At 40.7% G+C, this 24,578-nt stretch overlaps 1 protein-coding gene across 1 annotated transcript; it reads left to right on the forward strand.

Annotated features, from left to right (window-relative positions):
* Window positions 1-9,665: 9,665 nt before the first annotated feature.
* LOC140627758 (small ribosomal subunit protein eS27-like) lies at window positions 9,666-10,025 on the forward strand. Its single transcript, XM_072816340.1, has one exon. The coding sequence runs from the start codon at window positions 9,687-9,689 to the stop codon at window positions 9,843-9,845; it is 159 nt and encodes a 52-aa protein (XP_072672441.1). The 5' UTR covers window positions 9,666-9,686; the 3' UTR covers window positions 9,846-10,025.
* Window positions 10,026-24,578: the final 14,553 nt, after the last annotated feature.

The raw sequence follows: 24,578 nt of genomic DNA on the forward strand, positions 1-24,578 counted from the left end.
AGTCATTCAATAAAAGTGTGTGGAATTGTATTTCACTAATGGAAATTATCCTTGTTGAAACCTTTGCTTGGGACAAATAAAACATATAACAAGCTATGTTTAACTCTCTTCTTGTTATCTCCCTTCCACTGCTTCTTGAAGAAGAGAGAGAGAGAGACGAAGGAAGGAAGGAAGGAAGAAAAAGAGAGAAAGAAAGAAAGAAAGAAGAAAGAAAAAGAAAGAAAGAAAGAAAGAAAGAAAGAAAGAAAGAAAGAAAGAAAGAAAGAAAGAAAGAAAGATTGAGACTCTAGACTGGGAAATAGCAAAAGTTTTCTTAGCATAGGACAAGGGTACTAGTTCATAAGAAATGGAGTGCTAGTTATGTTAAAGAGGAAAGTGAATTTCTCATAACTAAGAAGTGTCTGTTTAATTACCAACATTTTGAGGGGTGAACAAGCCTACAGACCTGAGTAGAAAATCTCCTTTGTGACCAATACTTATCTCTAAGACAGCCTACCCTGGTCTCTGCAGACCAATAGGAAGTGAGAAAAGGAGAGAATATATTGACATCCAGTGCATCCTCTGAGGCCGCACCATTTGCAATTTGGAGAGAGGGTTGATGGGTCTTGAGGCTTGATTATTGCTGTTGGGAAAAGTGACTGAAAGAAGGGATAAGTGGGGTGGAGGAAGCTGGGACAAAGAGAGACTGGGCTGGGGACTGTGGGAAAGGAGAGGGAAGGAGGTGAGCTGGAGAATGAGGTAAGTTCATGTGGGAAACTCTCCAGAGTCCCAGGGATCATGTAGTTTGGACCAGCCTATCCCACTTCCCAGGCCTTGACAATAGGCTCATCCCCCTGTGATGTATGAGACACTGAAGTAGCCAGCCCGAGATCACAGTGTCCAATTTCAGACCCTGACACACCAACTTCAGATGGTTTTGGACCAAGAACTGCTTAAACCTTCCCTGGGGTCCATCAAATAGTTGCTCCAGGGAAAGGCAAAGAAGGTAGCATCTCTTTCTTTCTTGGCCAAATATGGTAATAGGAGCCTCCTTGTTGCAGACTACTAGACAGAGAAGATTATCTATACCCAGACAATAACTAGCTGGAGAACATTGGTAGCTGGTTACACATGCTCTGTGGGATAAGAAAACCAACAACCTACTACAAGAGTTTCACTGGGGTTTGATAGGTTTCTAAAAGGACAACACTGACTAGAACAATATCCTTGCCTTGGAGAGGCTCACAGTATGATAGCAGAGAGACCTGCACATAGGATATTTCACTGCAATGTGGTAGGCATGACAATAAAAGTATACTGCAAAGGGTACTGGAGCAGGTGACGTTCAGTTCAAGTGGGATCTTAAAGGATGGGGAAGTAACTCTCTAGAAGAGGACATTCTAAGCCATAAAGGCCTGAAGGTATGAATTTGGACCCTTCCAATAACATTACATGGCTGAAGCATGGAGTAGGAGTGAAAGGAAGGGAGGAGGAAGAAGAGAAACAGGAGAGGAACCTGGAAATATGACTGGGGTCAGGTAATGATAAAGAGCCTTGCTGAGTGGTTTGGCTTTTCTTCTATAGACCAGACATGGAGACAAGTCTGCAGCATGATCATTTATTATATGAGCAGAATGGTTTGTTGTTGTTATTTTTTTAATTCAATTTTGAATGCCTTTAAGCAGGGCTTGCACTCTCAATTGACCACTGAACTTACCACTGAAAATTGTCTTAGCATCTCACAACTTCACATTTTTGCGTGACCTGTCTTGCCCCCAGAGCCAGTAGGTTCATGAGTTCCTGCTTAGAATGGGGAACCACTGAGGTACTAACAGCAAATAGGTACTTTTCCAAAATATTTCTAATAGCAATAGGAAGATTGGAGGGGATAATGTAGATAAGAACACTGGTTAGAATCCTATTTCAGGGGCACCTGAGTGGCTCAGTTGGTTAGGTGTCTGCGTTTGGCTCAGGTCATGATCCCAGGGTCCTGGGATCAAGCTTCTTGTGGGGCTCCCTACTCGGTGGGGAGTCTACTTCTCCCTCTCCTTCTGGTCCTCCCCCTACTTGTTTGCTCTCTCTCTCTCTCTCTCTCTCTCTAGCTCTGTCAAGTAAATAAATAAAATCTTTAAAAAAGAAGAATGCTATTTCAGTGGTTCAAACAAGACATAAGGGGTCTATCAACTGATGAATGAATAAACAGATTGTGGTATATCCTTATAATGAAATACAATTCAGCTATAAAAAGGAATGAAAAGCTAATTCATGCTACAACATGAATGAGCCTCGAAAAACTCATGCCTAGTAAAAAAAAAATGTCTGTTACAGGGATGCCTGGGTAGCTCAGTGGTTGAGCAGCTGCCTTTAGCTCAGGTTGTGATCCCAGAGTACTGGGATCGAGTCCTGCATTGGGCTCCCTTTAGGGAGCCTGCTTCTCCCTCTACCTATGTCTCTGCCTCTCTCTCTCTCTCTCTGTCTCTCATGAATAAATAAATAAAATATAAAAACAAGTCTGTTACAAAAGTTCACGTATTGTATGATTCCCCTTATATGAAATGTCCAAAATAGGTTAATTCATAGAGACAGAAAGTAGATTAGTGGTGGCCAGGGCTTCAGGGAGGAGAGAATGGGGAGTGACTGCTAATGGGTGTGGGGCTTCTTTTTGGGGAAATAAAAATGTTCTAAGATTAAATTGTGGGGATGGTTGTATGATTCTTATGAATATACTAGAAACCATGGTGTTGTGTAATAATTAGTGGGTAAATTTTAGGACATGTGAATTATATCCTGATAAAGCTGTTTGTTTTTTAAACATAGATTATGTGGGCTGAATTAAGTCACTAGTGATGGGAATAGAGAGGATAAGACGGTTAAGATGGTGGATGTGTTCAAAAGATATTCAGAGACATGTAAATGAAGCAGGCACAGTACTATAATTCAGATGAAGGCACTCTAAAACAGAAGACAGCCAGAAATAAAGCAGTGTAAAGTGCTAGGCATATAATAAGTGCTCAAAATGCCTTAACCCTAATATTATTCTTCTCACCTATAACTGGAGTGCTCTTCAGAAATTTCTGGATATGGTGCTGGTTTTCATCTTTACTATATATCAAGTGTGTTATAAAGCGGACTTCAAATAGGAAATTTGATTTTTTAAATCTTGATTTATTACATGCTATGTGACCTTGGGAAAATTGAATTACTTCTCTGGGCCTTAATTTCCTCATCAGAGATGACTATAACTGCTTTTTTCATATTGTGCTATGTAGCCACTTCAAGGTCCAAAGAGATGGATCCTTTCTTGCTTTACCAGGTTCTACTGATATTTGTTTAAGACATTGGGATTCTGACTGAAGTTTTGCTTGGAGAAAGAGTTCTATGGTTAGAAAAATTTAAAAACTATTGGAACAAGTAAAATCTCTAAAATTCCTTCCAGGGGGCACCTGGGTGGCTCAGTTGGTTAAGCATCTGACTCTTGGTTGGACTCAGGTCATGGTCTCAGGGTTGTGAGATTGAGCCCCATGTTGGGCTCTACACTAAGCTTGGATCTTGCTTGGGATTCTCTCTTCCTCTCCCTCTTTCCTTCTCCCTTCTCTCTCTCTTTCTCTCTCTCTCTCTCATATAAAAAAATTCCTTCTAGAAAAAAGTATTTCATGATTCATGACATTGAAGTACCTATGCATACATGTACACATAACCCATACATGTGCAAATATTTATAATATACACCGAAAAAAGATGAATGAAGGGACACTGATCCAAACCCAAATATAAATGCGTGGAATGATCCTGCAATGACAGAGCCCAGAAAGCCAAAACCCATAATAACTCAATGATTTTAGAAACTATTAGGAACAACTTCTCCATACCGCCAAAGAAGAATATATGATTGTGGCTTGAGATCAATAATGTAATAGGATAATACTAAAAATATAAGGAAAATATAGAATTGCTCATTTTCCATCTTTTCTGTCAAGGAAAATGACTGTTAGATTTAAGAGTAGACAAACATCAATATGATACAATTAGAAACCAAGAAAGGGATAGAAACTACTAGAGAATGTAGCTACTCCAAAGGGCAAGACATCTGGTTTAAAAGAGGTCAATGTCAGAGTAGTGAGAAAAATTATGCACAGCTCATGAGTGTGATAGAGTGGAAAGAGCATGTCCTCTTCTGTCATGGGCCGGGCTTTGCATCTTAGCTTAGTGCATTTCTATTTCTGTTACTTTGGCCAATCATTAAACTTGCGTGAGCCTCAGTTTCCTTGTCTGCAAAGTGGGGATGATAATACATACCTCACAGAGTTGTTGTAAAGATAAAATTAGTCCAGGTGAGGCTAAGGCAGTGGTCTGCAACCTTGGCTGTGCCTCAAAACTCACCTAGAAAAGTTTCTTTTGAATGTGAATACTCTTATTCAGTAACTATGGGGTGGGGTTAACTCCTCTAGATTTTTTAAAAGATATTTATTTATTTATTTATTTATTTATTTATTTATTTATTTATTTTAGATTGAGAGAGAGAGAGAGAGAGCACAAGTGGAGAGAGGAGCAGAGAGAGGGACAAGCTGATACCACGCTGAGCTTGATCCTATAACCCTGAGATCATGACCAGAGCTGAAATCAAGAGTTGGACATTTAACCTAGTATACTACCCAGGCACCTGCACTGAGACTTAAAAAAATTTTTCTTTAGTAGTTCTGATTCACAATAATGTATTTTGGACAGGTGAAAGAGCAGGGTAGATGTCAATGAAGAAATTTAAGAAAGCAATTATTAATAATAAATATCACTGCTTCTATGAAAGATACTAAGCAGCTAAATCCATCAGCATTAAAGACCTTTACAATGTTTTCAGGCAGTGTGCTTTGGAAGTTTTGCAATCTTTCAGTTCATTAACTTTCCCTTTCTCTCTGGTCTTGTTTGGCTGTTCTGTCATACAGAGTGATGGTGATACTTACTTGTAGGTAGTTACCACCCCTGCAAACTACAGAGTGTGTCTCTGTATGGGGGGAAGAGAGTGGTACCAATGATTGGGTGGAAACTCCAAGGGGAAAAGCTTAGGGTAGAGTGTTTCCAAAGCTCAAGCCCAGCCAGGCACTTGCAAATCAGTTAGAGGCCAGCCAGATGGAGCCTCACTGCAGAATCTGTCACTTGTTGTCTGCAGCGAGTTGGCCTGTGAATAATCCTTGCCCATTTCATGACTGTGTGTGTCAATCCAAAGCTGAATTTCACCAACCGTCAGATTGAGAAGGTAAGACAGACACCATCTTCCCAGTTGGCTGAGGCTCACAGTATACACCCAGGGGCTTTCTCTCTTTCCCCCTAAGTTTAGAGCATCTCAAGTTCTAAACTCCACTTTGATGCTTATCTTCTCTTTCATCTCTTACCTACTGCCCTCCTCAAGGAAACTCCAAGACAGGGTAACCATTAGTCTTGGCCAGCTTGCTGTGTAGATATAAAACAGAGAGAGGAGGCTTCCTCCAGGCAGACAGCATCCGGAAAGTTTTACAGGACTCAATAAACAACTTCCAAAGCTCTGATTCTCACTTTCATTTTAAAATCTAATGCTTCAAGGCTTTATGGTTCTGAGTCTGTGGGCTTCTTAAGGTTGCAACCATATTCCCTGCCATGGATGAGTTTACAATTAGAATGTAGTGAACACAGTATGGGCAGAGTTGTGTGTGATCTGAAGGTCACCAAGAAACTCCTTTTTCTCTCCTTTAGAAAAATTCATCAAAAACAGTTTCAAATTTTTCTGCGATTAGAAATTAATTTGGATGAACCCGATCTTCTTTTAAAATGCAATCCTTGGGCAGCCCCGGTGGCGCAGCGGTTTAGCGCCACCTTCAGCCTGGGGTGTGATCCTGGAGACCCGGAATCGAGTTCTGCGTCAGGCTCCCTGCGTGGAGCCTGCTTCTCCCTCTGCCTGTGTTTCTGCCTCTCACTGTGTGTTTGTCTTGAATAAATGAATAAAATCATTAAAAAATATATAAAAATAAAATGCAGTCCTGAGATCATTCGAAAGTTTTCAATCATATCTACCTTAGATTGAATGAGTTCAATCAGATTTCTTTCTACCTTGTATTTAGTTATATTTGCACTATAAAGCCCAGGAATTTTAATGATGATCAGGGGGAAGGGAAGCCTAATTTGTAAACTTTGAGAATGGAAGAACTTTTTGGTGGAAAGATATTGAAACAGATAGAAAACAATTTGGGAGAAGAGAACAAGGAGGTTGAGAGCACAATCTTAGGTTTTAAAAGAAACAAATGCAACTCTTCTCAGGGCTCTCATTAAGTTCTCATCAGCACTTACCAGCCTTTCACTCCATAAAGTATTTTTAATTATTGTCAGCAGTCAACAGAGGAAATAATTTCATCAGAATGTCTCAAATATTTGTAAGAGCATCAGAGCCTCCCTCTAAAGTTGGATTACAAGGCTCCTGCTAGTTTTCCCTGCCTTTGGCTTACTCAAACTCTACTGCTTCCACATGGCTATACCCACATCCAATACCCAGGTTGCTCTGCTAGGCAACACTTGGCCGGCACAAGGGATATGTTGCTATTTGGCTTTTCCTCTCTTGTCCTTTTGTCTCTTAGGTTTTCCATGCTGGGGAATCGAGGGATTTGAGGAGGAAAGATTTCCTATGCAGGGCTTCATCCTTTCAATTTCATTTAAATGCTCAAGTGTCCTAAAGTTCATCCCTCCTCAGTTGAGAGATTGACTAAGTTGTAGAGAGTGTAGAGGTGGGGGCCATACATCAGTTTGTTCTAAGTGAGTTTACTATAGGCCTTCCTAGAAGCTAAGGAATGAACTAGGATACGGATAGCCTGTCGAGGGCCCCTGCAAGCCCCTCAGTCTTCTGGTTGTAAGAAAAATTTCTCTGATTCCTTTCCATGCTGTTATGGGATTGGATGCCTCGATTCCCAGTCTGCTCCCGACTATAGCAATTTCAGAAATTATTTCCCTGAGCTCAAGCTTCAAGAAGGGTAGCAGACAGAATGCTTTACCAGCAATCGATCCAATGCAACCTCCCTAGAACCAGATGCCACCGGGGATCAAATTGTGTCTGAGGACACAGAGACAGGCACAGCATGGATGTACAAATACAGCTCTGACTCTCTCCCCTAGCTGTTTCTAATAAGCTAAAACCTAGAATCAGAGAGAAATAGACTCCTAAGAAAGGAAATGATGCCATGTTGTCGCACTGGTTTTCTATGAAACCATTATCCCAAGCAATCTGCATGTTTCCTATTTAACTAAGAAAGACTTTACTTTGCACAATGTCAAATGCATTTTAGAAGCCATTATTTATCCATATACCCACTCAGGGAAATTGTAGTCTCCAGCTTGCTTTGTGAGAATTTCCATTCCAGTCTAGCTTACAAAGGGGAGTCACTCCAACTCCAAGCAAATGCTTGACTTACTCAAACCATGCAAACCAAGTGACTGGAGGCCATGTCATAAGTATCTGGTTGTAAATGCCAGTGGGTATAGGGCCTTTTTTTAAAAAAAATATTTTATTTATTTATTTATTCATGAGAGACAGAGACAGAGAGAGAGAGAGAGAGAGAGAGGCAAAGACACAGGCAAAGGGAGAAGCAGGCTACATGCAGGGAGCCTGATGTGGGACTTGATCCTGGGACTCCAGGATCATGTCCTCGGCTGAAGGCAGACACTAAACCACTGAGCCACCCAGGGATCCCCTAGGGTGTAGGGCCTTAAAGCACTTCTATATGATGTTGTAATGATGGTTGGTATTTATTGATGCTACGTGTCAGGCATGCTTCCAAGCATGAATTAATTCATGCAATACTTACAAGAACCCTAGGAAGTAGATACTATTATCATCCCCATTTTACAAAAGAGAAGACTGAGTGCCAGAAAAGCAGGTAACTTTACTAATGGGGTATACACTGGGAATTGAAAACAGGTTGTCTGGCTCTAGAGCCTGCTCCTACCATGGAGCCTATTAAGCACCAACCACACAGTAGGCACTTTATAAATAGGAAATGTTGCTGTTAAGAAATTAAACTGGTTTTGAGATGACCATGAACTGATGTTATTAGAGTTCCTCAGAGTTATCATGTCCAGAAGTTTATAATGCTATAATATAATGCTGTCATAAATAATCCCTTTAAGAAGAATTTTCTCATTTTCACAACAACCCTATGAAATAGAATAACTATTATTATTCCCACTTGAGAAATAAAGCAGATGAGGCCCAGGGAGGTTAAGTGACTTGCATCTCATGTTTATGGATCAGAAGACTTAATATGGTTAAGATGGTAATACTCCCTAAACTGATTTACAGATTTAACACAGTCCCTATCAAAATCCTAGTTGCCTTTTTTTCCTCAGAGGTTAACAAGTTGTAAAATTCATATGGAAATGTAAAGAACCAGAATAACCAAAATAGTCCTAAAAAAAAAGTTGGAGCACTCATACGTTTTGATTTTAAAACATACTACAAAGTAACAATAATCAGGACAGTGTGATCTGGCCTAGAATATAGATATAGACACATAAATCAATGAAACAGAATTAAAAATCTAGAAATAAAGCCTTACATTTGTGGCTAACTGGTTTTTGACAAAGTGCCAAGATAATTCATTGGGAAAGAATGGTCTTTTCAACAAATGTTTCTAGGACAATTGGATATCCACATGCAAAAGAATGAAGTTGGGCCCCTACCTCACACCATATCAAAACTAATTCAAAATTGCTCACATACTTAAATGTAAGGGCTAAAACTCTAAAATTCTTAGAATAAAACAGAGATGCAAGCCTTCATAATATTGGATTAGAAATTTCTTCGATATGACACCAAAAGCATAAGAAACTCAGGGGAAAAATAGATAAATTGGATTTTGTCAGAATTAAAAACATTTGTGCTTCAATGGATATCATCAAGAAAGTGAAAGACAACCCACGGAATGGGAGAAAATATTTGCAAATCATATATTTGATATGGAACTTGTATCCCGAATGTATAAATAACAATTACAATTCAACAATAAAAAGACAAATAACCTAATTTTAAAATGGGCAAAGAATGTGAATAGAAATTTCACCAAAGAAGCTGTACAAATAGCCAAGAAGCACGTGAAAAGATGCTCAACAACATTAATCATTAGGGAAATGCAAATCAAAACCACAAGATACCATTTCACAACCAGAAGGATACCTTTATAAGTGTCCTATACCTATACACCTATACCTATAGGTATAGGTTTTTTTTTTGTTTTGTTTGTTTTTTTTTTTTAACCAGAAAATGGCAAGTGCTGGAGGACTTGGAGAAATTTGAACCCTTGATGAAATTTGAACACATTGCTGGTGGGAATAGGTTCCTGAAAAACTTAAACATTATAGTTACCATGTGACTCAGTAATTGCACTTCTAGGGATATAGCCAAGATAATTGAAAACATATGTTCACAGGATACATGGGTGGCTCAGTTGGTTTAGCATCCGACTCTTGATCTTGGCTTGGGTCTTGGTCTCAGGGTCATGGGTTTGAGCTCCACATTGGGCTTCATGCTGGGTGTGAAGCCTACTTTTTGAAAAAGAAAACAGAGAGATCAGGACTGGCTGGGATTGTGAAAGGATCAACATACCTCTGGCTAGAGATTTGCTACATCCATCCTTGGAAGAGGAAAAGAAAAAAACAAAAAGAAATGGCTAATTCAATGCCCAAATTCCTATTTTATGGATGTAAAATGTCCAGGTTGCTACAAGATGACCACAGTTTTCAGCCATGCTCAGATGGTGGTTCTTTGTGTAGGCTGTTCAACTGTGTTGTGCCAGCTAACAGAAATAGAGTCCAGACTCACAGAGGGCTGTTCATTTAGAAGAAAGCAACACTAATGATCCACACAACCTCTTGAATTTGTGTTACATCGCAGAAAGCCTTATCAGTTCAGTAATTACAGTTAATCTACCAAGATAATGTAATTATGTTTAATTTTGTAAGGTTTATAGCAGTGATCTCCTATTTTGGTGTCAGTTTTTCAATAAAGTTTTGATTATGGGCAAAAAAAAAGAAAACATATGTTGACAAAAATACTTGTACATGAAAGTTCATGGCAATATAATTTATAATAGCTAAAAAATGGGAAAAACCCAAATATGCATCCATTGATGAATGGATAAAGAAAACGAGTATGTCTATATAGTGGAATATTATTCAGCAATAAAAAGGAATGATAGATGCTACAACATGGACAAACCTTCAAAACATGCCAACTGAAAAAAGCCAATCACAAAAAAACACATATTGTATGATTACATATATATGAAATGTCCAGAACATGCAAATACCTTAGTGGTTGCCAAGGGCTGGCAGGTTTGTGGGAACATGGGGGGCCATTGCTAATGGGCATGGGGCTTTTATTCAGAGTAATAAAAATATTCTGAAATTGGTGGTGATGGTTGCATAATGCTGTGAATATATGTTAAACATTGAATTTTGCACTTTATTTTTAAAAAGATTTTATTTATTTATTTGAGAGAGAGAGAGCATGTGTGTGAGAGAGGGCACGAGCAGGGGAGAGGGGCAGAAGGAGAGGGAGAGGCAGACAAACCCGTTGCAGGACTCGATCCCAGAACCTGGGATCGTGACCCGAGCCGAAGGCAGACGCTTAATCGACTGATCCACTCAGGTGCCCAGCCACCCAAAATTAAAAAAAAAAAATTGAATCTTGCACTTTAAATGGGAGATCTTTATGGCATGTAAATTATATTTCAATAAAGTGACTTGTCAAAAGTCACAGAGTTAATGCACAACAGAGTTGAGACTCATCCAGCACAGCTGTCTCTCACCTGTATTTTGAATCTTCATTAGTTATTCTAAAAATACAACTCTTGTGATGGCCTTGCTCTGATCAAAATCCTCTGGAGGCTTTCTTATCAAAGAGAAAATCCTCAGCATGACACTCAGCCCTGTTTTACCTGGCAATTTTAATTTCCAGTAATAATTCATACCTTAAACTTTGGCTGAATCCTTATCATGGATACTTCCACAACGGTGGAAAGTTTGTATACCTGTCCTCAAGGATTTAAAGTGGCAGTTGGGTTTATAAACCCCATTCAAATCACTGCCATTAGTTATGTAGGCTACAGTTAAAATGAGGCTACAATTAGTGTTGTGGTAAAGGAAGAGAACTTTCTCTTTTTTTAGATAAAAAAAAATATATTTATTTATTTATTCATGAGAGACAGAGAGAGAGAGAGATATGCAGAGACACAGGCAGAGGGAGAAGCAGGCTCCATGCAGGGAGCCTGACGTGAGACTAGATCCTGGGTCTCCAGGATCACGCCCTGGGCTGAAGGCGACGCTAAACCACTGAGTCACCCGGGCTGGCCAGAAGAGAACTTTCGGCTAGTATCCAAGAATATTTGTAGGTAGATGAGGTGGTAGAAGGGAAGGCTTTGTGGAGGAAATAGCATTTGCATTGGGCCTTACCAAGGAAAGTTCTCACTACCCAGCAAAAAGCATAGCCAAAGGCGGTCGATTCCAAGGCAGATTTGAAAAGCAGCAAGTTGTCTGGTTAGGAATAGAGTGGGTATAAAGAGGGGTGGCATGAGAGAAGATGGGAAGGTAAGGTGGAGCCATATCATGGAAGACCTGGATCGCCAACCTAAGGTATTTGGGCTATAGATGGCTGTGGAGTGGAGTGAAAAGACCATGGGTTTGGACACAAACCTGAGTTCAAATCTTGTCTGCATCACTGAGCAGGTCAGTGACTTTCAGTAAATTATTTTTCCTGATTTTATTTTTTTTTAAGATTTTATTTATTTGTTCATGAGAGACACAGAGAGAGGCAGAGACATAGGCAGAGGGAGAAGGAGGCTCCCCGTGGGGAGCCCAGGGTCCAGGACCCTGGAATCATGCCCTGAGCTGAAGGCTGATGCTCAACCACTAAGCCACCCAGGCATCCCTATTTTTCCTCATTTTCAAAGAAGGAATGAAAATAGCTACATCACCTGGGTTGTGAGTAGTGAGTGGAATAAGAGTATCTGTGATGTGTTAGGAGAACCAGTGGTAGATTTGGGGGGGAAGGATGGAGGATCTCTACTTTAGGAAGTCTCATCTGTCAGGAGAGGGAAGCCAAGCTTTAGTTCAAGTGAGAGATTACAGACACTGATGCCAAAACCGCAGCTGCCAAAGGATCCCTTACACTGATGAGATCCCAAAGAAGGGTGGTGATATCCAAAGACTTTTCAGAAGTTGAATCAACGAGACATTTGATGAGCTGCGTGAAGCAAGGGAAAAAGACACCAAAGAGGACCCTGGGCTTTTGAACTTAACTGTGTAAGAATTATGTTGCTGTTAACTGAGCCTGGGAAGTCAGGAGCAGAACAGGTCTGGCATAAGGGTGGAGGAGCTACATTTTGGACTTCTGTGAGGAAATAGTAATTTCATGGAGAGTTGGGGAGAAGAGGAGATTTGGTAGCCATGGGGGAACTGGAGAAGATGCTAAGGTGGTTTTAGGGAGCTGTCAAGTCAGGGGCTTAGGGTAGCCTCAAAGGCACTAGAGCCCTGCCTTGAGAAGGTGCAGAAAGGAAGGTGAGGGTTTTTCAGAAACAATTTGGCATATTGGAAAATGTGCCTCAAGCGGGCAGGACTGTTCCCAAGACAGAAGCAGAAGTTTGAAGAGAAAAACTTCTTCTGGAACTCTTTATTTCCCTATATTACATGGCCCCCAGCAACTAATACAGAATTATAATACAGAACTCCAACTACTAGTGGAGTATCATAGCTCAGCTACATTGCAGGATTTAATACGGTTTTTATGGGCTGGATGGGAACCTGAGAATTAGCGTATAACATTCATTCTACAGGAAAAATGTGTTTTGAGTTCCAAACCACTAAGCCTTTGGAACACATTTCATTTGTGGGACTGCTTGCATTAAAATAATAGTAAGAATCCTGATCCACTGGATTCAGCCTTTCTGAAAAGCTATATGGTATTTAAAGCATATAGGAACCCATCTGTTCTCCATGTGGAGGCTCCAGGATCAGCTTCATCAGCTGGTTGGTGGCTGGTCCAACTGCTCTTGATTAACCCTTGAAGGGATCGTGATTCAGTCTGTTACAGGTGTCAGCTACTTCAGTCATTGCCTCTAGGCTCCCATCTAGGCGGAGGCCCATGGGTCAGTATTTACCTCTCTTACCCTTCTCCAAAGAAAAGTCAGTTGGTAGAAGGGTGCTTTGGTTTAGTTGCCATTCAGCAGGCCTGGGGGCATCATGGGCATTTAGTACCCCTTTCAAGACCCCTCTATACCTCGATGTACAGAATGGCTCTGTAATGTTTTCTGATTGGCAACCCACCATTTTCTACAGTCCTGCCTTGTCAATTAGTCAATTGGCAAGCACCCCTGGTCTCTCAAGGCCCTTCCTCTTCAACATTAGCTTTCTTGCCACCCAGGAGCTAATCTTAGGCAGTTAACTGATGTTGGGGATCACACTACTCCTGAAGGAAGAAGCAACATCAGTCCATACGGCTTATGTCTTGTAGAGAAGCCATTTGCCTTCTGGTGGGGGTGAGTCAGAAGAAAAACACGGGATGTAGAGTATTTCTCAGAAACATTAAAGTAACTCCTTCTGTCTGGACATACTTGTGTCCAGTTTCCCTTTTTCTTCTGCTAGTTTTACCCTCCAAAGTATATTTCCAGAGAGGTGAAATGGTGCCAGATTGGGCTGACTATAGGTACGAAAATTTCAAGGATGGGGTGCCTGGGTGGCTCCAGTGGTTAAGCATCTGACTATTGATTTCAGCTCAGGTCATGATCTCACAGTCATGAGATCGACCCCAGTTTCAGGCTCTGCACTCAGAGAATCTGCTTGAGATTCTCTCTCTCCTTCTCTATCTGCCCCTCCTCCACTGGCTCCTGTGCACACACTCTCTCTCCCAAATAAATAAATCTTATAAAATTTTTCAAGGACAACAGTAGACATCACATTAAAATTAAAATGATATTGTATTTAAGGAGACACATATCAACTGATCAAGCATCATGGGGATCCTTTGAGATTCCTTATTCTGAAACTAATCTCCTCTACTAGATTATGATTTTGATATTTCATTCATTAATTCCTCTGGAGTTACCAGGCACAAAAGGTACTCAATTCTGTTCAGCAGAACTGGTATATATAACTATATATTATATACTCAACTAAGCACCAGGGGATGAATTAGACATGGCCTCTGTCCTCAGGATGTTCATGGTTTAGTGGCAAAAGTAGAAATGAAAATGGATTTCAATATAATGTGTTAGCAACACACACGAGGTACCATATAGGTGCAGGTTAGAGGTGCTTAGCCCAACCTGGAAATTCAAGGAAGACTGCCTGAAGGAGATGACATATGAACTGATTCTTGAAGGAATATTTAGGACTAGGGAAAGAAAAGAAGATGGGAGAAGGTGCCTATGCAGAGTAAATGATGTAATCAAAGGTAGTAAGCGGGGATCCCTGGGTGGCTCAGCAGTTTAGTGCCTGCCTTTGACCCAAGGCATGATCTTGGAGTCTCAGGATCAAGTCCCACGTCGGGCTCCCTGCATGGAGCCTGCTTCTCCCTCTCCCTGTGTCTCTGCCTCTCTCTCCCTGTGTCTCTCATGAATAAATAAATAAAATCTTTTTTTTAAAAAAAAGGTAGTAAGCATCATGAAGTGTGCAAGCAACTAGAAGTCTGAATTATTGAAGTATACTATAGAGGTGCAGGCACAAATGGCAAAAGGTAGAGCTTAGAAGGTCTGTTAAAGAATTGGAGCTTTCTCCTATAATTATGATGGAGATATTTAAGAATTGAAAGCCACAGGGGTGCCTGGGTGGCTCTGTCAGTTGAGCATCTGCCTTTGGCTCAGGTTATGATCTCGGGGTCCTGAGGTGGAGTCCCAAGTCAGGCTCCCTGCTTAGTGAGGAGTCTGCTTCTCCCTCTCCCTCTGCCCCTTCCCATTGCTTGTGTTCTCTCTGTCTCTCTCTCTCTCAAATAAATAAATAAATAGTATTTTAAAAAACACAAAACAAAAAAGAATAGAAAGCCATGGATTATTTGTTATTCAGAGTCTACATATGAATTTGATGGAAAATTATTCAGAGATCTGATCTGCAAGTCTGAGTGACAGTTTATGGGGGTCAGGAAATCAAGTATATTTACACATACACAGACACATCAGTGCTGTCTGTTGGAAAGATCAGGAACATGGACAGAGACTTATGTAGGATATTGATACAGCATTATTTATAAATGGTGAAAAACTAGAAACCATTTCGATGCCCAGGGATAGGGGAATGATTAAATGAACCAAGATACAGCTACGAGGCAATGAATTAGGCTGCCATTAAAAAGTCATACTTTGGATGGGAGCATTTGAGTGGCTCAGTTGGTTAAATGTCCAACTCTTAGCTCAGGTCTTGATCTCAGGGTTGTGAGTTCAAGCCCTGCATTAGGTTCCACATTGGATGTGGAGCCTACTTTAAAAAAAAGTCATACTATGGAAGAATGGGTAGTGATATAGAAAATGCCAGTGAAATACAACCTGAAGAAAGCAAGATACAGAGCAGCAAATATGGTCTGATCTCAATTTGAGGAAACACACACATACGTATGCACATATATGAAATCCGTGGGACTTGGTCTGATAATAGGAGATTGTTTTTCCTTCTTTTTATTCTTCTATTTTTTGTAGCATGTTCTACTGTGGACATGTACTACATGCTCTCTATAAAAATAGCACTAAATAATATTATTCAGAAGATCAGAGATATAAACAGTGGAAATGGGGGAAAGCTTCCTGTAGACTCATCTTTTCTCATTTTCCTTCTTTTTTATTGTTGGTCATATTCACTCGATCCATGAGAGACATGGATGATTTGGAGAGGCTTTTATGAAGATTAACAGAGTCGATTAAAGGGCTGGCACACAGAGCTTGTTTAGGGATATTTCAAAGGACTGTGGGGAAGAAAACCCACAGAAATGGCATATGACCAGTCACAACTGGAAGAATTTCAATGGGAAGTTGAAAACTAAAGAACAGAAGATTAAATTGCAGCTGGAGGGATTTAGGCTAGAGCTATTGCAAACAGTCTTGGAGGGCAATTTGTTAAACCAGGAAGTGGGTCACCAAGAAAGGATTAGATACTCAGCGGTGTAGGGTGATTTTCAGTGTAGATTTATTTAAAGGTAGGGGGATAGATGAAATGACCTCACACAATCTTTTTTAGCCCAAAACTCCTAACATGTTGGAGCAGGAGATAATGATGGTGACATATTTTTAAAGGGAGAATGGGCAATTAGAAGTGAATGGGAATGTGAGCCGGTTATGTTTTCATTCCAATCTTCTGCCATGTACATTAGTAAAAGATCTGGGTATCACCAGGGCACCATCGAGTATTATCTATCATCAGCATGTAATGATGATAAATGGAGATTCCTTTTTTCACCTTGGTGCAACGAATGAACCTCCAAAGTGTCTTTTCAGATGAGTCCTTTACTAGCTCTTAAAATATACCATCCCCAAGGACTTCTAAGTGACAGAATCCTGCAAATGGTGAGTCTTGGAACTGGAGCGCTGGGAGATTGGCTCAGGCCCAGGGACCCATTTAGCTGATGCTATGTTCCGAAATCACCCTGATTATAAAGCAGAGCTTCTCAGTATTGGATCTCATGCCAACTCAATGACTGGACTCTGCAAAGTTAATAGGAACTCAGAAAGCCTGTTGCAGCCACTGTAAGTTATTGCTGTCGTTCAGCTGGGGAATTGTTACTGTGAGGTACGGGGCTCTGTGCCCCAGATGAAAACACTGAGCCCAAAGGGAGTGGTGATCTTTCAGCAGGGGAAAAAGACCAAGTACCCCAAGAGCACTTGCGGGTGAGGACCTTCAGTAGTGTAAACTCAGGAGCAGTGAGAAAGCCCCCCTTACTTCTGATGGATTTCTGGGAAAGATGAATGGAGACCTGAAGTCTCTCTAACATGGAAAAGGGAATTCTTTAATTCTTTAATTCTCTAACCGAGGCTAGAAATTGTTTGCAAACACTCTTGGGAGGAGGACTAGAGTGATGGCATAACTCAGCTGCACCAAGGTGAACATGTAGGCAGGGGGCTCTAATGGGTAGGCATTTGTGGTGGAAGCTCTACTGTCTCTTCAGGGATGGTTGTTCAACATGGAAGCAGGGAGAGGCACTGGGAGGGTCTGGGGGACCTATTTTCCTTCCAACATTGGCCCCAGGGCAGCACATTGGTGCAAGTGCATGGGTGCTCCTGTTTGAGTGCACATGGGCACAAACTCATTATATTGCAAGATGATGAAAAAATCATAACACTTGCTGACCACCCAAGTACGCCAGACACTGGACACATGTTCTCCCACCCAGTCCTTATAGAGTCATTATTTATCCCCGTAGTGAGAAAATTGTGGCTCAGAGAGATTAAATTGCTTGTTCATGGTTTTAGAATATAAAGGAGTCTGCAAGTAAGGCCAGGTGGGGGCTGGGAGGTGGCCTGGGCTTCCAGCTTCGATTCACAACATCTCCAGATGAGATTATGGAAATAGCAGTCCAGTTCGTGTGTGCATTAAAGGCATTAATTGGTTAAATATAATCATCTAGAATAATTTACACATTTGGTGACTTCTACTGTAATTTCTGTTGGTTTTATTACAACAAGAGTCTTAATAAAATGAACCTGAGCCTCCCTGGCCCTCTGAGAGGCTCTTCCTCTACTGTGTCGGAGGAGAATCACCACCTGGCTGATACATGATTTCTCTGGAATGCTGATCTGATCTTGTCAATTGCTTAAACTCCTTTGATGGCTTCTAATTTCTTCTATTTAAAGACTGCATTCTTTATCCTTGTCTTTAATAATCTCAACTCACCTGACCTGCCTGATCACATCTCCTGCTACTTTACTTCACACATCTTCTGCGAGCCTGGCCGAAACTTGGACTGGCTGTCCCCCCCCCAGTGTGTTATGCTCTTTGGTAACTCTGCTGACAGTTTTGGTCCCTCTGCCTGGGATGTCTCCCCCTACTTCCCCACCTGGATAACTGCCATTCCTCCTCTAAAATAGCTATTTAAAGTGCTGGAAGAAAACCATATCTGAGGGCATCACAATGCCAGATTTCAGGTTGTACTACAAAGCTGTGGTCATCAAGACAGTGTGGTACTGGCACAAAAACAGACACATAGATCAATGGAACAGAATAGAGAACCCAGAAGTGGACCCTGAACTTTATGGTCAACTAATATTTAATAAAGGAGGAAAGACTATCTATTGGAAGAAAGACAGTCTCTTCAATAAATGGTGCTGGGAAAATTGGACATCCACATGCAGAAGAATGAAACTAGACCACTCTCTTGCATCTTACACAAAGATAAACTCAAAATGGATGAAAGATCTAAATGTGAGACAAGATTCCATCAAAATCCTAGAGGAGAACACAGGCAGCACCCTTTTTGAACTCGGCCACAGTAACTTCTTGCAAGATACATCCACGAAGGCAAAAGAAACAAAAGCAAAAATGAACTATTGGGACTTCATCAAGATAAGAAGCTTTTGCACAGCAAAGGATACAGTCAACAAAACTCAAAGACAACCTACAGAATGGGAGAAGATATTTGCAAATGACATATCAGATAAAGGGCTAGTTTCCAAGATCTATAAAGAACTTATTAAACTCAACACCAAAGAAACAAACAATCCAATCATGAAATGGGCAAAAGACATGAACAGAAATCTCACAGAGGAAGACATAGACATGGCCAACATGCACATGAGAAAATGCTCTGCATCACTTGCCATCAGGGAAATACAAATCAAAACCACAATGAGATACCACCTCACACCAGTGAGAATGGGGAAAATTAACAAGGCAGGAAACCACAAATGATGGAGAGGATGCGGAGAAAAGGGAACCCTCTTACACTGTTGGTGGGAATGTGAACTGGTGCAGCCACTCTGGAAAACTGTGTGGAGGTTCCTCAAACAGTTAAAAATAGACCTGCCCTACGACCCAGCAATTGCACTGCTGGGGATTTACCCCAAAGATACAGATGCAATGAAATGCCGGGACACCTGCACCCCGATGTTTCTAGCAGCAATGTCCACAATAGCCAAACTGTGGAAGGAGCCTCGGTGTCCATCGAAAGATGAATGGATAAAGAAGATGTAGTTTATGTATACAATGGAATATTACTCAGCCATTAGAAACAACAAATACCCACCATTTGCTTCAACGTGGATGGAACTGGAGGGTATTATGCTGAGTGAAATAAGTCAATCGGAGAAGGACAAACATTATATGTTCTCATTCATTTGGGGAATATAAATATTAGTGAAAGGGAATATAAGGGAAGGGAGAAGAAATGTGTGGGAAATATCAGAAAGGGAGACAGAACATAAAGACTCCTAACTGGGAAACGAACTAGGGGTGGTGGAAGGGGAGGAGGGCGGGGGGTGGGGGTGAGTGGGTGGCAGGCACTGAGGGGGGCACTTGATGGGATGAGCACTGGGTGTTATTCTGTATGTTGGTAAATTGAACACCAATAAAAAATAAATTTATTAAAAAAATAAATAAATAAAGTGCTGGGATAGAATGTGGATGGAGATGGGAAATTCAGTTTAAAGGAACAATATCAGGTTTAACTGCATATAGTCAAAACTGCCCTCGAAATTTACTGAACCATCCCAAAGCACATGTTGCATGGTTTTGTTTATACAGTCTAGTACATAAATATGTATGTGAAAACTATGTATCATTAAACACCAGAATCACATTCAGAGCAGTGCAGTAAAATGCTAAAGCTGTGAGAAGTGGGGAAGGGAGATCCCATGAGGAAACCACAAATATATTTCTGTCTTCTCATGATCACCTAACTCTGGGACTCACTGAATCTTCCTGGTAGCCTGAATGATCAAATTCTCTCTCTCTGCCTCTCTTCCTTCAATGTAGACTCACCATTGTAATGCTATCTCACTATAGCCAAATATTCTGTGAATCTTTTCCTGACTTCCTTAGACAGTATCAGCCTCATAGAATTCTTTTTAAATCCCAGTGTAATTAACATACAGCATCATATTAGTTTCAGGTGTACAATATAGTGATTCAGCTTCATGGGATTCTGTTCCTATCTCTACCAAAGTACCTATCAGGTCTTGTCATAATTATTGAAGTATCTATTCTCCCCAGTGGACTGAGAACTCCTCCAAACATGACCCATATCATCTTTATTTCTCTACTCATAACACCCAGAATGTTTCTTAGCAAAGACAGGACCAGTGAGTGTTTCTCAAAGCATATTCCATTTTGAGCATCACACTCACCTAGGGCACCTCTTAAAATGCTAATTTGTGAAAGAGAAATAACAATTTAAATTTAATTTTTATTTAAGGTTCTGATTCAGCATTCCTTGGGCTGGATCCCAGAATCCCTAGTTTCAAGGCACTTCCCAGGAGATATTGATACAAATGGCCTTTTTTTTCCTATGCATTCTCCATCTATGCCCCTGTGTCCATAGGTGTGATCTCCCCTATTGCCCATAAAGTAAGACATGGGGGAGGTGGGCATCAGAACCGTGATGTAGGGGAGTGTTGATGGCACTGGGAGAGGACAGCTGGGGAGGAATTGGAAGGATGGCTTGAATTTTGCACAGAGATTCTGCATCCTGATCTGTGCACTTGAGTCAGGGTCACTGCAAACATTATATAGTGGCAGTAGTCATCATTCTGGCTCATTCTTTGGTACTCATTTCATCTTTTTCCTATCAAATTGCAGCAAGGCAAGTTGGGAAATTGCTCTCAGCTTAATGTGTAAACCCTATTGGTCTGAGTACAAACCTCTCCCTTTTGCCAGTTATGGTTCAGACACTTTTACCTGCCTGAAATTCAAGTAAAGATTTGTTGGGAATCTTTTAGGAAACATTGTCCTTGCTTTCAAGAGATACGTTGTGGGCACCTGGGTGGCTCAGTGGTTGAGTGTCTGTCTTTGGCCTGGGTCGTGGTCCCAAGGTCCTGGGATTGAGTCCCGCATCAGGCTCCCTGTGGGGAGTCTGCTTCTTCCTCTGCCTATGTCTCTGCCTCTCTCTGTGTCTCTTATGAGTAAATAAATAAAATCTTTTCAAAAAGAGAGAGAGAGATAGGTTGTAAGCCAGAAAATACATGGCTCTGATTGCTTTTGACAATTTTCTCATGACTGTGGGGGAGAATGTAGCCTTATGATAAGAGCAGAAGATCTCTGGATAACAGACTACAGTGATTCAAAGAATCTGGGTCGTTGGTAACATTTTGAAAATTTGTGGTAAAACACACAGAACATAAGATTTACCATCTTCACACCATTTCTTCCTCTTCCTCAACTGAAACTGTATCCATTATCCATAACTCCCCTTTCTCCCTCCCCACCAGCCCTTGACAACCACCATTCTGCTTTCTGTACCTACGAATTCGACTGCTCTAGGAACCTCATATGAGAGAAATCATAAATATTTGTCCTTTTGTGACTGGCTTATTTCACTTAGCGTAATGTTTTCAAGGTTCAACAATGTTGTAGCAGATGTAAAAACGTCCTCCATTGCTAATTCTGAATAAAATTCCATTGTATGTTGATACCACTTATGGTTTATGCATTTATCTGTCTATGGACACTTGGGTTGTTTCCAACTTCTGGCTATTGTGAATAATGTTGCTATGAACACAGGTGTACAAATATCTGAGTCCTTACTTTCAATTCCCTTTGGGTATATACCCAGACGTGGAATTGCTGGATCATATGGTAATTCTACGTTTAATTTTTTGAGGGATCACCATACCAATTTTTATAGCCTTTGCACCATTTTACATTCCCACCAGCAAAAGATGAGGGTTCCATTTTCTCCACTTCCTCACCAACACTGGTTATTTTGTTTGTTTTTCTTTTCAATAATAGCCATCCTTATGGATGTAAAGTGGTATCTCACTATGGTTTGAATTTGCATTTCCCTACTGACTAGCGATTTGAGCATCTTCTCATGTACTTATTGGCCATTTGTATACCTTCTTTGAAAAAATGTCTATTCGAGTCCTTTGTCCCTTTTTAAATCAGGTGGTTTGGTTTTTTATTGTTGAATTGTACTTGATGATATTTTAAACTGCTGACTCAACCAACCTTGAAGCCTGCTCTGACATTTTGCTCCTACTTATGCAATCTTGTAAACCAACTTGTGGTCAACAGAATAATGGCCCATTGTGTTCATGGTAATTTGTTGTAGCAGCTATGAGAAACTAATACACTACCTGATTGGGTAATTTGTTATAGCAGCTATGAGAAACTAATACACTACCTGATTGGGCTTTTTATTTTTACTTTTAAAATTTAATTTTATTTATTTATTCATGAGAGACAGAAAGGTAGAGACATAGGCAGAGGGAGAAGTAGGCTTCCTGCAGGGAACCTGATGTGGGATTCGATCCTAGGACCCTGGAATCACACCTTGAGCCAAAGGCAGATGCTCAATCACTGAGCCACCCAGGTGCCCCACTACCTGATTGTTTAAGTCAGAGCAGCCCTTGGGGTTGGTTGATTCAGCAGTTGAAAGGTATCATCAAGTACAACTCAACAGTGGCAGCTGGATGGCTCGGTCGGTTAAGTGTCCACCTTTGGCTCAGGTCATGATCCAGGGGTCCTAAGATCAAGCCCCATGTTGGGCTTCCTGCTCAGCAAGGAGTCTACTTCTCCCTCTCCTGCCCCTGTTCATGCTCACTCTCTCAAATAAATAAAATCTTTTTTTAAGTCCAATTCAACAATAAAAAAAATTGCCTGATTTAAAAAGGGGCAAAGTTTTTCTGTTATTTATAGTCAGGAGCATCTTAACTGGTACATCAGGTAAATCAACCATAGAATAGCTGATCCCAGGATTTCAGTGAGTTCTAACTGCACAGCAACCATGTTTAGGGAGTTTGATAATAGGCAGTCATTGCATAATAGGGGACTGGTAAGGAAAAGAAATTCTGATGTACATTATGGTTAGAGAACAACTGGAATCACACTCTAACATTTGGTTAATGAACGAATGATTTTTTTTTGTTTAATTTGATTATTGGTATTTATAATTTCCTCCCCAGTTTAATGATTCTGTCATACTGACCTTCGGGGGCTGTATATTCTTCACTAGACTCTAGGTTGACGTGTGTTTGAGAGTGAATATGCATAGAACTTGATTATTCCCCCAGAGGCTTATCTTATAAACTTAGACTTTTTTTCCAAACGCTCTCTTGCTTCCCTAAGGGACCTTCTCCTTCCCTGTTATTTGTTGTTCAATCACTAGGCTGAGCTTAGTGCCCAAACAACAGATCTTTCTCATCAGGTCCCAGAGGAAAGAAGCCAAGTCCATTCATCTTGGACCCCCAAGTCCCCAGATCATTAATAAAATATACACTGTGTAAGCTCCCCGGGTCCAGGTTCTGATTCCATATTGGATGGGTAGAAGTCCTTGCCTTAAAACAAACCAAAAAACCAAAACAGACAGGCTTGTTTCCCTTGCTCTCTTCATGTCTAGAATTCATGTTAAAATAGGGCTTCCTGTCTTTATTCTCAGATGAGAGTGTGGGAAATTACAGAGGAGTGCTGAAAAGATTATAAAAGACCCTGCAGCTTACTTTGAAGGGAGAAGAACAACCTTCTGGAAAACCTATAAGCCATCCCTGTGCCTAGAAATAAAGCTGTTTCCTGGAATAAGATTTTCCATTAATCAGGTATCTGTCTTCCCATGATGAGCTCTGGTCAACTGGAGATGCAATCATTTTTCTTTCCAGGATAGCTAATGATCCAAGTTGTGAAGCCTTCACACCCCTTGTGTCTCCCCAGTCACCCCAGGCTGCTGGGCTTGTGGACTCCTCACAGCAGGTCAATCACTAAAGCGAAAATATTGTCCTTGACAACTGCCACTCAAAAATCATAAGAAATTGTGTATTTCTGTGAAAACAAGTCTCCTATGACCTGCTTAACTCCAAACTCCAGGGCTCAAGAGGTAAAGCAGGCCTGTGCATGTGGGTCTGCCCCATCACATGTCCTTCAAAATGAACTTCAGATGCAGAACTTAACTATAAGTTTGTGTTTTGAAGGAAGACAGGTGTGGGTTCAAGGTTTGACTCTCGTCCAATACTAGCTGAAAGTCATTTTGAGGTTGTGTAACCATTCCAGGCCTTGATGTCATTATCCATTAAATGGGAATAACAGGATTTACTTCACAGGGTTGTTGTGAGCATTCAATGAGATCACATGTATACAAATACTCAGTAAAGGTGAAGGGAATTGGGAAAATGTTTGTTGTGGTTGCTTGGGGGAAATCATAATTTCTGACTGCAATTTTACTATAAACTCTTGATGAACAGCTCTGGAACTCCAACTCAAATTCTATAAGCAGAGAGCACAGATCTTGCTCTTATAGTATTTTACCAACTCACTGTTTTTCAGTTTTGTTAACTCTGAGTTAACAGATTATTTTAGGGAGAAAGCAGCTTGTCTGCAGCGAAGTAAGTATTAACTCTACCAGGTATCAGGTTACTATTTAATGTAGAGGATCCTACTTCTCATTTGGCCAGTCATTCCATTCCAATTGTGTC

This window comes from Canis lupus, chromosome X (genome assembly GCF_048164855.1).
Source record: "Canis lupus baileyi chromosome X, mCanLup2.hap1, whole genome shotgun sequence".
Lineage (NCBI taxonomy): Eukaryota > Metazoa > Chordata > Mammalia > Carnivora > Canidae > Canis > Canis lupus.